Here is an 11,704-nt window from a genome sequence, read left to right on the forward strand (position 1 = left end):
TAACTACAACAACAACCGCCGCTAGTTAGCTAGCTAGCTAGCAACGACAGACATAGATAGATAGATAGATAGATAGATAGATAGATAGATAGATAGATAGATAGATAGATAGATAGATAGATAGATAGATAGATAGATAGATAGATAGATAGATAGATAGATAGATAGATAGATAGATAGAGTAACAAACCCAGAAGACAGAACATCCTCACAGTTTGACACACTGCGCTGTCAGAGCATTTTATGTTAAAACTTTTTTTTTTTTAAATGTTTGTGTTACAGTAATAAAATGATATTTCATGTTCACAGTTTTCACGGAATGAACCATACAGCTGACATACTGTCCACCAAAGTGCACGTCAAAACTACATGTAAACTAAAAAGTAAGTTCAAATAAAATTTTAATATATGTACTAAGCTCATTTGTGTTTTGGTGTCTCTGCTCACTGAATGCATGTGTTTCCTAGGACTCATTAAAGTGTGAATGCAGCTGATTTTTTTTAATAAATATAAATATGTTATTGTGTAATTGTTGGCCCTGACCACACTGGCCCAGATATAAGCTGCTGTGTCTGTTTTACTGGTGATGATGTGAACAAAAAAATCAAATCCCCTTGGTTGTGTATCTTAAATCTATCTTTAAATGTACTCTTTGATCTCTGTTGTATAAACACATGTCCAGTTGTTTGTATGAATACATTTCTTAATGTTTATTTGAATCGCTGAAAATTTCTATTTCTACTATTAATATTAATTTTTTTATTTATTTTATTTTTCTGTTCTTAGGTCTCACTTGTAAATGAGATCTGGATCTCAATGTGACTTCCTGATTAAATACAGTATATATATATTACTGTCAAAAGTATTGTCAAAATAAAACCCAAGTATTTCACGTCTCTGTTCTGGACATTAAGTTTTTCCAGAGTGAAGAAAAACTGAAATCAGACATGAAAGTGTTTATTCTGCAGAGAAATTATTTCTGAAAAACATTCTGAGTGATTCTGGTCTTTATACAACAAATATCTCTGTGCTCAGAGGGCGAGGGTTCAATACATTCCTGGAGTGTCAGATTTATTACATCGGAGACTGAGGGGCAGGTTAACAGACCGTCTGGCTTCTCTCTGCTTCCTGCTTCAGTTTGTTGCCATTCACACACACACACACACACACACACACACACACACACACACACACACACACACACACACCAATTATTTCATTACATTCATGTGACTTATATTGTTTATCATGTAAAACCATAAGATCCACTCCAGCTCCAGCGGTTTACATTAACTGTAGTGGTGCATTTTTTACTAACTATAGATTTCACACTAGTTTTCTATTAAAGGAAAAGTCCAACATTTTGTCTTAACAGTAAGTTCCCTACTTCACATACAAAAGCAGTAGTTTCAGCTTAAAGTGGTGCACTGTGTAGAAGAAGTGGTGTCTGTTACAGTGTGTTTCCTCTCACTGTCTCCATCACTCTGTGCTTTAAAGGACCAGTTGGACATTTTGGGAAATGGTCTTCATCTCCTTCCTGCAGAGTCAGACGTTCACTCTCACGTCTGAGCGCGACCCTGTCTCCTAAGAAATCACACGTTTGAACAGAGTGAACATTTTCCTGACCTGAGTCTCATAAAGCTTCAGATAAAGTGCCGACAAGTTACAACAACTCTGCTAAAACTGCATCACAATGCACACCACCACCACCCACCGCACTCTTAGAATTAGATGTAAATTAAACCTATTGAACAGTATTTTTATCTACACTCATCATGAATCTAAACATTACAGTAAACTTACCCAGATAGTTTCTATTCGTTATTGTCTATCGCTCTAAAAATGCAGATGGCATCAGGCTGATGTGGCTGTGTTTTCTAAGTGTGCGAGAGGCAAGAGCTGTTCGCTTTGTGCAGGAAATGGAGCTAAAAGTCTTAAAGGGAAACACGCTGAGGTGTAGAAATGTGGTCTTTACGGACGGAGCCTCTCTTTGGTGGCTGGTGTGTTCACCTGTGACATGAGATCAGGAGCCAGCTGCACAAAACACCTCAGTTAAGATTTTCCTTGAAGTTAAGTTTTTCTTAAAATAAAAGCAGTTGCACAAAACACCCTTAAGTTTTCTCCTTGAGTATTTAAGGTTTTCTCCTTATCTTAGTCTTATACTTAAAGTCACTGAAACCGCTGCACAAAAGCCCTTAGTGACCAAACTAAGGAAAAAAGTAAAGGCTCCTCTGACTTTATTTGTCCGACCGTCTAGAGTTGGATCCTTCCACTTTCCATAGTTCAACGATTGTTCAGTAGTTTTATGTCACATGACGTTTCCCGTCAGGTGTAGTCGAGGTGTTTCATGTCCACAGATCAGTGTGTACCGTCTGCTGAACATCGTGGTGAAGCTCCCCTCAAAACAACAAGTTCTAATGGCAGCAAATCAACGGTCTCCATGGAAACAGTAGAATTTTACTGCTGTAAAATCTCTTTCACTGCTGCAAATGCCTGAACGTTTTTCCCTTAACTAAGGAAACCTTTTAAGAGATTCTGTGCAACACCCTTAAGTAACTCCCTCGGCTGAGGAGTCATTAATTATTAAGTGTCAAAATTAAGTGGAAATCTTAAGGTGTTTTGTGCAACCGGCCCTTGGAACTAAAGTGCTCTACAGTAGAAACTATGGCCGTCCTTCCTTCAGAACAAACTGATTCGCTCGTGGAAAAAGTGCAAATAAGAAGCTGAGGAGTTGCATATTATCTGTCAGCGTCTAATAGAGTCAGTGGGCGGTTGATGAGTCGTCACGGTAACGGCAGAGGCACCAGCACATCCACGTAGCTGACGGGGAAGAGTCCCGACCGGCCGCCCAGCGAGCCCTCGTACCAGTTGGCGTCGACCTGACAGGTGAGGACGATGAGGTCGCCCTCGCTGAAGCCCAGCTCGCCCTCGTGGTTCGAGTGGAAGGAGTACATCGCCCGGCAACAGGGCTGATCCAGGACCAGCTTACTGTCCGCTGGGCGAGAGAGAAAGAGAGCGAGAGGGAACCCATTATGTTTAATGAAGGAGAGGCTGTTTATCATCATCCGTTTACTGATAGAAGAGGCAGAGTCATAGAATATGAACCACTGGTGTGAAAGTTTGTCATAATTGCTGTGAAGTTTTGAGTTATGGCTAAAAGGTCGTGTCTGAGGTCACTGCGACATAAAAACAACCTAAAAACAAAATGGCTGCCGCTCTGACTGTCGCTGGTGCGGAGGAATAAACATTTTCAGTTTAAAGCTGCAACAATCAATCGATCAACAGGAAATTCATCAGTAACTATTTTGAAAATCCCACAATAGTTTTATTAATTAGCACAAAAGTCAAATGTTTCCTGTTTGCAGCTTCTCAGAGCAGAAGATTTGGTGTTTTCTCCGTCACACATGATGATAATCTGTTCGACTGATTCACTGTAAATGACGCGAGGAACATCCCTGAACACGGAGGTGTTGTATGTTCTCACCGTAGCAGGAGACGGGGCTGCCGGGTCGGCATGGCAACACTGTGACCGGCTCTCCTGTCACAAGGTAAAAAGTCACACAGGTAAACACATCATCCATCATGTGACAGTGAAATCAATAATCAATAGCGACGACTAAAACAACCTGAGGCAGCTGCAGATGTGATCGACGGCTGGTGGAAAAATCCGATGCTGCCATTGTGTTCGCTTCTGACCCGGATCCTTTTGGGTCTGAACCGTCGCCCCGGCCGGTTGCTGGCAGCGGTCAGCCTGTTGTCGACAGGTACAGTCAGACAGATACAGGTGTAACTTCCTCACTCACTCACTCACTCACTCACTCACTCACACAGGTGCAACAACAGGAGCTGCTTGCACAGAGACAGACTTTGTGTTGACTGAGATGTAAATTATACAACAGTTGGTTCGACCAAGTCATCTGACTAGTTTCACGTCACATCCTGTTTTTCCAGAGTCAGACAAAACATGAACCATTAGTGTAAAATTTTGTCATAATTTCTGTGCTAAAAAGTGTTTTGTGAGGTCACACTGACCTTGACCTTTGACCTTTGGCCACCAAAATCTAATGTTGTTTTACGACCGAACACCTGCAGAATTGATGACGTTCGCTGTGTCGCAGCCTCGATACTCTCTAAAGAGATGTGAGCGCTGCTGAACCTGGGGCCCACCTACCTAGCCTGCAGGTTGCCATGGAGACCCTGCAGGATGCGGTGGGCGTTGCGGTGGAAGTCGAGCAGCGCTGCGACCATAGCTGCCAGACGACTGAGCCGGTCCATCTGCAGGAGGACACGTCAGAGAGGGAGACGTAATCATTAATTCATTAATCACTAAATGTTAATGACACCTCATGTTTACTCCTCTGTATCTGTAGCCAGGTGTGGGCGTCGGCCTGCTGTAAAAGGTGAGGTTGCCTTTTTTTAGTTTTGGAACAATTCACACACTCTGAAAACCTTCAAAATTAAAAGTTTAAAATCATCTGAAGGGACGAGTCTTTCAAGCCTTATCTTTGTCTGGCCTGAGGGGGGCGCCACCAAACTTCTTTACTCGTCTAATCGTTCTTCAGTCGTCTCTCAGCGTCACAGCTCAGGGGACTGATCTCTTCTTAAAGCTGCTTTTATCAGAAAGCTTTTATGAATGTTTGATGTTTGTTTTTCTTTCTGTCAAGCTCTTTGTAACTTTGGAAAGAAATGTACTATATAAATAAAGTTTATTATTACTATAATCACACCAAATACATTCTGTCGGGGTTAAACTCACATCGTTCTGCAGCAGGACGAACATGCTCCTCTCCGCCAGCTCTTTGGACGTCATGAACTTGTCCCAGGCCTGTCGCATCTCCCCCACCGGGACTTTCCCTTTTCGTCTCTTCTTGTAGTCGAAGTCCAGCCGACGCCCGTTCAGCTTCTTCAGCTGAAACTGGAAAAACAGAAGCAGAAAAACACAAACAGCTGCTGAAGATGTTGGAACAAACATTCTTGGTTCAGACTCTGATCGGAGCAGGTTCTGCTTCCTGTTTGATTCCCTGTCGCCTGTGACCGTCACTGTTTGTTCAAGATGTTGGTTTTACAACTTCAAAATAAAATTTTCTTCAAATACCTGTTGAATCTCAGAGTCTCAGGTCACAGAAGTCGGACACATGAGTTTTGTTTACATGGGACCAACAGCAGCAGGTCAGCGTTCTCTGTACTGACCCCGTCACCTGCAGTGATGGCGGTGTGCGACCTCTCACCCTGATCTCCTTCAGCTCCGTGTCGTGGAGGTCCTGCAGGGGGTCGATGAAGGTGCGTTTGACGTTGACGTCCAGAGCGTCCCTGGCCTGGCCGACCTGCTGCAGAGCGTCACCCACACCAGACAGAGCTCCACCTGAACAGAAGAAGAACACTTTAACAAACACTGAAACTGAGTCAGTACAACTTCAACCTCTTCACTCCACAGCAAATAAAATGATTTTAGGTTGAAAAACTGTTGCTCAGATACACAGAGCACATTTATGATGCGAGTCATGAGTCATTTATGATGTTTGATGGAGAAACAACCAAGACTTCAGGTTATTTCTTAATGGGAAAGCAGACGAGGAGCCGCAGCCCGACAGGCAGCTCTGTCAAGCTAAATGAACAGGTGTGTTTTCAGTCGTAGTTTAAAATGTCCTCTCAGTCCGCCCCTCTCATATTTGTTGGTAGTTGTTCCACAGCTCATGTGGGATATGAAACTAAAAGAGTCTAAAATTACACCCAGACCATGTTCCTCTAGTCTGTAAAACTTCAGATTTCCCGTCAGCTGTCGGCAGGTAACACTGAGCTGGCAGCTCTGTCGGGTTTCCAGGTTTTAAATGTGTCAGGCCGCCCGGTGTAACGTGCCTCTGTGCTCCCTGCATGACTGATCCTGGATCAGTTGTGTGTTCCTACCAAATTCAGAAGCAGCTCCGAGCTCCTCGCCGTACAGCGACATACAATCTCCCAGCATGCCCTCTGTCTGCGGGTAACCCGTGCACCTCCCCTGCCCTCGGATCCTGGACATGGTGTTGAGCATGCTCAGTTTGGCTCTGTATGCTGTAAAACACACAGATATCCTCCTCAGCTGAGTGAAGGCCCAGCAGCAGGATCAATACAGAACCCATGGTTTTTAGTTGTTGCTGTAAATCTGTTAGCCTGTTAGCCTGTAAATCTGTTAGCCTGTTAGCCTGTAAATCTGTTAGCCTGTTAGCCTGTAAATCTGTTAGCCTGTAAATCTGTTAGCCTGTTAGCCTGTAAATCTGTTAGCCTATAAATCTGTTAGCCTGTAAGTCTGTTAGCCTGTAAATCTATTAGCCTATAAATCTGTTAGCCTGTAAATCTGTTATCTTGTAAATCTGTTATCAAAAAAGTCTTAATTTACCCAGAATTCATTGTACCACGGCCACTGCTTTGTGCACCAGATGAATTTAGACTCAGTCTGTCTGAGGTCTGCCTGTGTGTTACATTAAGCCACAGTCGGAGTCTGTGTGTACAGTGACAGCAGCTGAGGTGTGTGTGTGTTGGTACCTGGGTTCGGCTGGAGGAACTCTGTGGTTCTGGACAGAAGCTCCAGCAGCAGAGAGTGGATCACTGCAACACTCTGACACACACACACACACACACACACACACACACACACACACACACACACACACAGACGAGACGTCAGTTTATCCCTCAGCTCAGAGCAGATCAGAACCACGTCTCACAGCAGAGTTTTACCTTCTCCTTCCTCAGGAAGTCCTCGTCCATCTTGGTTCCCTCAGCTCCCATCAGCCTCTCGTTCAGCAGCTGCAGGGAGGAGGAGGAGGGGGCAGGAGGAGGAGGGGGCAGGAGGAGGAGGGGGCAGGAGGAGGAGGGGGCAGGAGGAGGAGGGGGCAGGAGGAGGGGGCAGGAGGAGGAGGGGGCAGGAGGAGGAGGGGGCAGGAGGAGGGGGCAGGAGGAGGAGGGGGCAGGAGGAGGGGGCAGGAGGGGGGCAGGAGGAGGGGGCAGGAGGAGGGGGCAGGAGGAGGAGGGGGCAGGAGGAGGGGTATCAGAGGAAGTAGTTATAGTAGTGAAGGCAGCAGCAGCAGCAGTCACAGTTAGTAGAACTGGAAGTGGTGAGTGATAGTAAACACAAGGCTAATATTAAATATTAAATATCACACAATAAATATTAATATTCGGACAAAGATCACGGGTATAAATTAATTACTGTCATTTTTCATCAGTCTTTTATGAACTGATGGATCAATAGTGATGTGATGGATCGATACTGATACCAGCAGGCCCTGTGTCGCAGTAAAACCACGGAGCACAAACTGAACACAAACCACCCGGATATCAATCCTGCCTCCCCCCGTAGCTTCCATAAAACCTCGGTCAGCTCGGTTCGGCTCGGCTCGGCTCGGTTGGTCCCGGTTACCTGGCTGGCTTTGTGGAGCTGCTTCTTCATCCCGGAGACAGACATCTTCACCGGGGATCAGCAGAGCGGCCACCGGACACCGACAGCCTCCATCCCGTGTGAGACGCTCCGTCCCCCGCAGAGAGTCACGGCACCGGGCCGCCCCCACCACCGGAAGCTGCTCCGTGTGGTCTGAAGTTTTCTTATAAATGATTTATTATGGTCCAGTTTACTACAACTGTAACACTGTTTATTACCTTTATTATGATCAGCTTGGTCCCAGCCCGTCCAGGAGTAATGAACACTGTGCTGCCTTCAGGCGACAGTCGGAAATCTCTGAACTACAACCTGGATATATTTTCTTTTTCTTTTTTTAAATTTACATTCAGCATCAAACAGACGTTTCCATACAACGTGTCTCAGATTTCAAACTGAATATATGTCATATACTGTTTGTATATCAGATCTCAGATTTCTTTTAACAAAGTTTCCATATATAGAAAAGAATAAAAGATGATGGAAAAGAATCATGATTATTGAGTTATCCAAAATATATCATCTTAATTTCTAGAAGGATTTCACTTTTTAAAATGTTTTGTGTTTCTTTCTCCGGTAGTCTCTGATGAAGGACTGTCCCAGAAAATATTGTTATAGTTTGCAATTAATTTACACTTTTTCCAGCAAACAGGAAGATTATTATCACAGATTTCTCACAAGGTGAAATAAAATACTTTACCGGGTCTTCCAGCCAAACTCCCTCCATTTCTGAGCTGGTACACTTCCACAGGTGCCCCCATATTGTTGTCCATTCTTCCTCAGATATAATTAACCCACTGCCTTCCTGGAAACATTTTTCAACAGCTGAAGTTTAGTAATAATAAAATCTGCAAGGATCAGATGTGAACTGTGCTGTATTTTTAAGATCACTTTTAGATTTATTGTCATTGCGGTACAATAGAAAAAGTACATCATATACTGATTAAACAGCTGGATATGAATACGTGTATACACCACAGGTGTAGGTGAACACACTCTAGGGCAGGTCACCATAATAAAGTTTGCTTGTATGGCACTTATGAAAACCAAAAGAAAACAATAAAACAGGGTTTTCTGAATAAACAGGCAGGAATATGGAACAAAAGATGAGTAAAATGTAAAAACGAGTGGATTAAAAATAATCAGAAATACTATAAGAAAGCGCCAGGCTGTGTGCCTCTCTCTCCTTCCGGTCCTCTATCCTCCAGCTGTTATTATATTACAATCCTACATATTGTTCTTATATCTTATCTTTCGGCCGGTAGCTAGTCCCGCAGCTTTGAGAAAACCCTGACAGTATTTACATCAGCACGTGCTGCTAAATCGGGAATGGTGCACTATGACTTTTCTTAGCGGTTCAAGTAACCATGGTGACGTCAACGGTGAAAAACGTCGTTAGTTTTACCTTAGAGAATATATGGAGATACTGTGTGAAACATAGAAACATGGTTGGTTAATAATAATTACAATACCAATAACATTATTTAGAAACTTTACATTATTTAGAAACTTTACATCCTGCATAATGAATACTTTCAGTATATTTTGGTGCAAATACTTTTTGAATGTAAGACTTTTAAGTGTAACAGTATTTCTACTGTGTGACATCGTTACTTCTATCTGAGTACTCCTGTTTAGATCCAGGCTCCGCCCCCCCGGGACGTTCCGGGACAGAGATCACACACCTTTATTTAACTCATTAGCTGTATATTATTAAGGTAAAACTAAAACTCTCCTCTGTGGTATTTAACATTCGGTTTCAGTCGTTTGACTTTAATCAACAGTTACAGAAACTCTTGAGAAATATTTTTGCTACCGCTCAACAACAGTGTTATTTGACGGTTAATTAACCGCCTCCTCCAGAGGTCCAAAGGTAGGAATGAAACGCAACCGGTTTCAGCCTACGGCATCCCGCGAGGTCATAACTAAGCTAAACGGTGGAACAAACAGGAAACGGGCAACAACGTCTTTCTGAAGTTTTACATTACTGGTCATTTATCGTCGGGCAGCAGGTTAAACTGACGGGGGTCCGCTCGGTTTACCTCCGCGCTGCCTCCCGTCCGAGTCTGCTGTCGGCGGGGATCCGTGTCGTCGTAGTTATTCTTGCTAACGTTCAAACAGCCCCCGGGTGTAGCTGCCGTGTTCAGTTTGACGTCAGCACGTTTTCTCCAGCAGTGAGCCGCCGGGAGAGAAGATGTCCGGCAGCAGCAGCAGCAGCAGCGGCGGCGGGTTCAGGTGGACGGTGGTGGTCCTCACCTGCCAGCACAAAGACAGCGTCTACTCCTTCCAGAGAGGTGAGGATCATCCGCTCATTCTACGATCTTCGTCCTCTGCAGTTACGCCGACCGGCCTGAAGGTGGCGCTGATGGACGGAGAGGGGTTTCACTATTTACCACAGCAGATAACCGCAGATATCAGGGGAGACTGTCGGATACTGGTACAAGCACTAAACTGGGGACAAATCCTCCTGGAATTATTTTGGTAAAACAAGTTAGCCACTAAAATAATCAAGGTGGCCACAATTTCCAAGATGGCTGACATTTCTGGCAAGGAAATGTCTTTTTTTTTTGCAATAAAATCAAATCAAACATTTTAACAACATTTAGTTCACTGTAAAAAAGAAGAAAAAAAAAAGAAACCTTAACAGTTTTCATACATTTTACAAATTAAAAGTCCTGCTGAATTAGAACAATCACACAGAGGGACAGGCCAGAAAGCTCGTGAGCATAAAAATGTTATTATTATTATTTAAAATAATATTTAATTGACATTAAGATCACCTAAAAAACATAAAATGAATGAAGTGTGTGTGTGTGTGTGTGTGTGTGTGTGTCAGAGCTGGAGTTGCGGCAGCAGCGTGGCTCTCTGTGGGAGGGTGCGTTGGTTTTGACAGTGCGGGACCGCCAGGAGCCGCTGGGCAGTGGGGGGGCGACGCTGAACGCTCTGCTGGTCGCTGCTGAACACCTGAGCAACAGGGCCGGACACACTGTGAGTGACACTGGTTAGACTGGGCCGTAATGGTTAGACTGGGCCGTAATGGTTAGACTGGGCCGTAATGGTTAGACTGGGCTGTACTGGTTAGACTGGGCTGTACTGGTTAGACTGGGCTGTACTGGTTAGACTGGGCCGTACTGGTTAGACTGGGCTGTACTGGTTAGACTGGTTAATCTGGTTTGATCTGTGATATTAGAAACAGTTGAATCAGTGAAAAATAAAACTTTTCTCTGTTAATCTCAATAAAATAACAATAATCTTAATTACACGTCATAATGAAAGGTTGTGAATTTGAGAAAAAAAAAACAAGGTCTTGAAAGTTTTTGAAAATAATCAAATATTCTGTGGAAAAAATGGAAAATGAAACGTGCTGTCATTTGTAGAGTCCGGAAGTACCTTGTTGTCACTTTTATTTTATTATAATTTAATAATTATCAATTAGTTTCCATTTAAACTAGAATTAGTCTCTAAATGTGCTTATCCAGGTGTTTAAAGTTGCCTCAGTCTCTCTCTTTGGTAAAGACCTGTTTGGGTTCATGGACAGAAATACGAGATTTAACTACTTTTCTAACCACGTCTCCTGATTGTAATCCTGTACGAGACATTATCGTTGTGTGTCTGAGATGTAGATTAATAAAGAATTTGATCTTCGGGAGTTTAAACTCGTGTCTTATCAATAATCGATAATCAGACCACCTGAAGCTCACATCTGTACGTGATGGTTCAAAGAACGTTTCCTTTTCTGTATCTTCAGGTGGTGACAGCCGACGTCCTGGATGACGCTCACATCCTCATCCTCCACACAGTGAGTCCAGCTGTTGTATGTTTTGTTCTACAGATGTTTTTGTTTGTACTTCCTGGTGCTCACAGCTGTTTGTTGTTGCTGCAGGGGCGGGACTTTCCCTGGAGCTCCTGCAGCAGAGCGTTCTGCTGGCTGCCTCCAGAGAGACCGGACCGGAGGGTCCTGGCTCCGGTCTGCTGTCTGGACCTGCTGCTGGACTGCCTCAGTACCCAGGTCTGTTTAGTCTTCATCACTCTTCACACAGAGAGCTGCACATCTTATGTTCTATCACACAGTCAGACCTGCAGCACAGGTGTGTTTGTTGGGCCACGTCACTTTACTGTTGGTTTTGTGTTTTTGACTCAGGTCTGTCCCGGTTCTCCTCCTGGTGTCTGGGTCTGCAGCACCGACATGATCCTCACCATCCCTCCAGACTTTGGTTAGTATTAACTAACTAACTAACTAACTAACTAACTGTTACTGCACAGATTAACACTTATAATACTCTGACTGAATCA

The 11,704-nt window shown here is 43.8% G+C and overlaps 2 protein-coding genes across 3 annotated transcripts in view; one reads left to right on the top strand and one right to left on the bottom strand.

The window, feature by feature from the left end:
* Nucleotides 1-941: 941 nt before the first annotated feature.
* On the bottom strand, nucleotides 942-7,933 carry sh3gl3b (SH3-domain GRB2-like 3b). Of its 2 annotated transcripts, none has more exons than XM_056386484.1 (10): nucleotides 7,633-7,933; nucleotides 6,715-6,783; nucleotides 6,520-6,592; nucleotides 5,905-6,048; nucleotides 5,229-5,362; nucleotides 4,757-4,915; nucleotides 4,172-4,275; nucleotides 3,627-3,751; nucleotides 3,485-3,538; nucleotides 942-2,995 (listed from the first exon to the last, which is right to left on the bottom strand). In XM_056386484.1, exons 2-10 carry the CDS (start codon nucleotides 6,763-6,765, stop codon nucleotides 2,784-2,786), a joined length of 1,056 nt encoding a protein of 351 aa, XP_056242459.1. In that variant the 5' UTR covers nucleotides 6,766-6,783; nucleotides 7,633-7,933; the 3' UTR covers nucleotides 942-2,783. The 2 variants fall into 2 exon arrangements, with proteins under 2 accessions (XP_056242459.1, XP_056242458.1); XM_056386483.1 differs by having other exon boundaries at nucleotides 7,397-7,933.
* Nucleotides 7,934-8,319: 386 nt separating this feature from the next.
* The window catches only part of LOC130175869 (L-fucose kinase), a 14,802-nt gene continuing 11,417 nt past the window's right edge, over nucleotides 8,320-11,704 (top strand). The window contains exons 1-5 of the mRNA XM_056386482.1: nucleotides 8,320-9,705; nucleotides 10,248-10,399; nucleotides 11,160-11,210; nucleotides 11,295-11,420; nucleotides 11,553-11,625. Of these exons, the coding sequence (XP_056242457.1) occupies nucleotides 9,606-9,705; nucleotides 10,248-10,399; nucleotides 11,160-11,210; nucleotides 11,295-11,420; nucleotides 11,553-11,625 (502 nt within the window). The 5' untranslated portion in view covers nucleotides 8,320-9,605. The remainder of the gene's footprint in view (nucleotides 9,706-10,247; nucleotides 10,400-11,159; nucleotides 11,211-11,294; nucleotides 11,421-11,552; nucleotides 11,626-11,704) is intronic.

Source organism: Seriola aureovittata, chromosome 10, assembly GCF_021018895.1.
Source record: "Seriola aureovittata isolate HTS-2021-v1 ecotype China chromosome 10, ASM2101889v1, whole genome shotgun sequence".
NCBI classification, from domain to species: Eukaryota; Metazoa; Chordata; class Actinopteri; order Carangiformes; family Carangidae; genus Seriola; species Seriola aureovittata.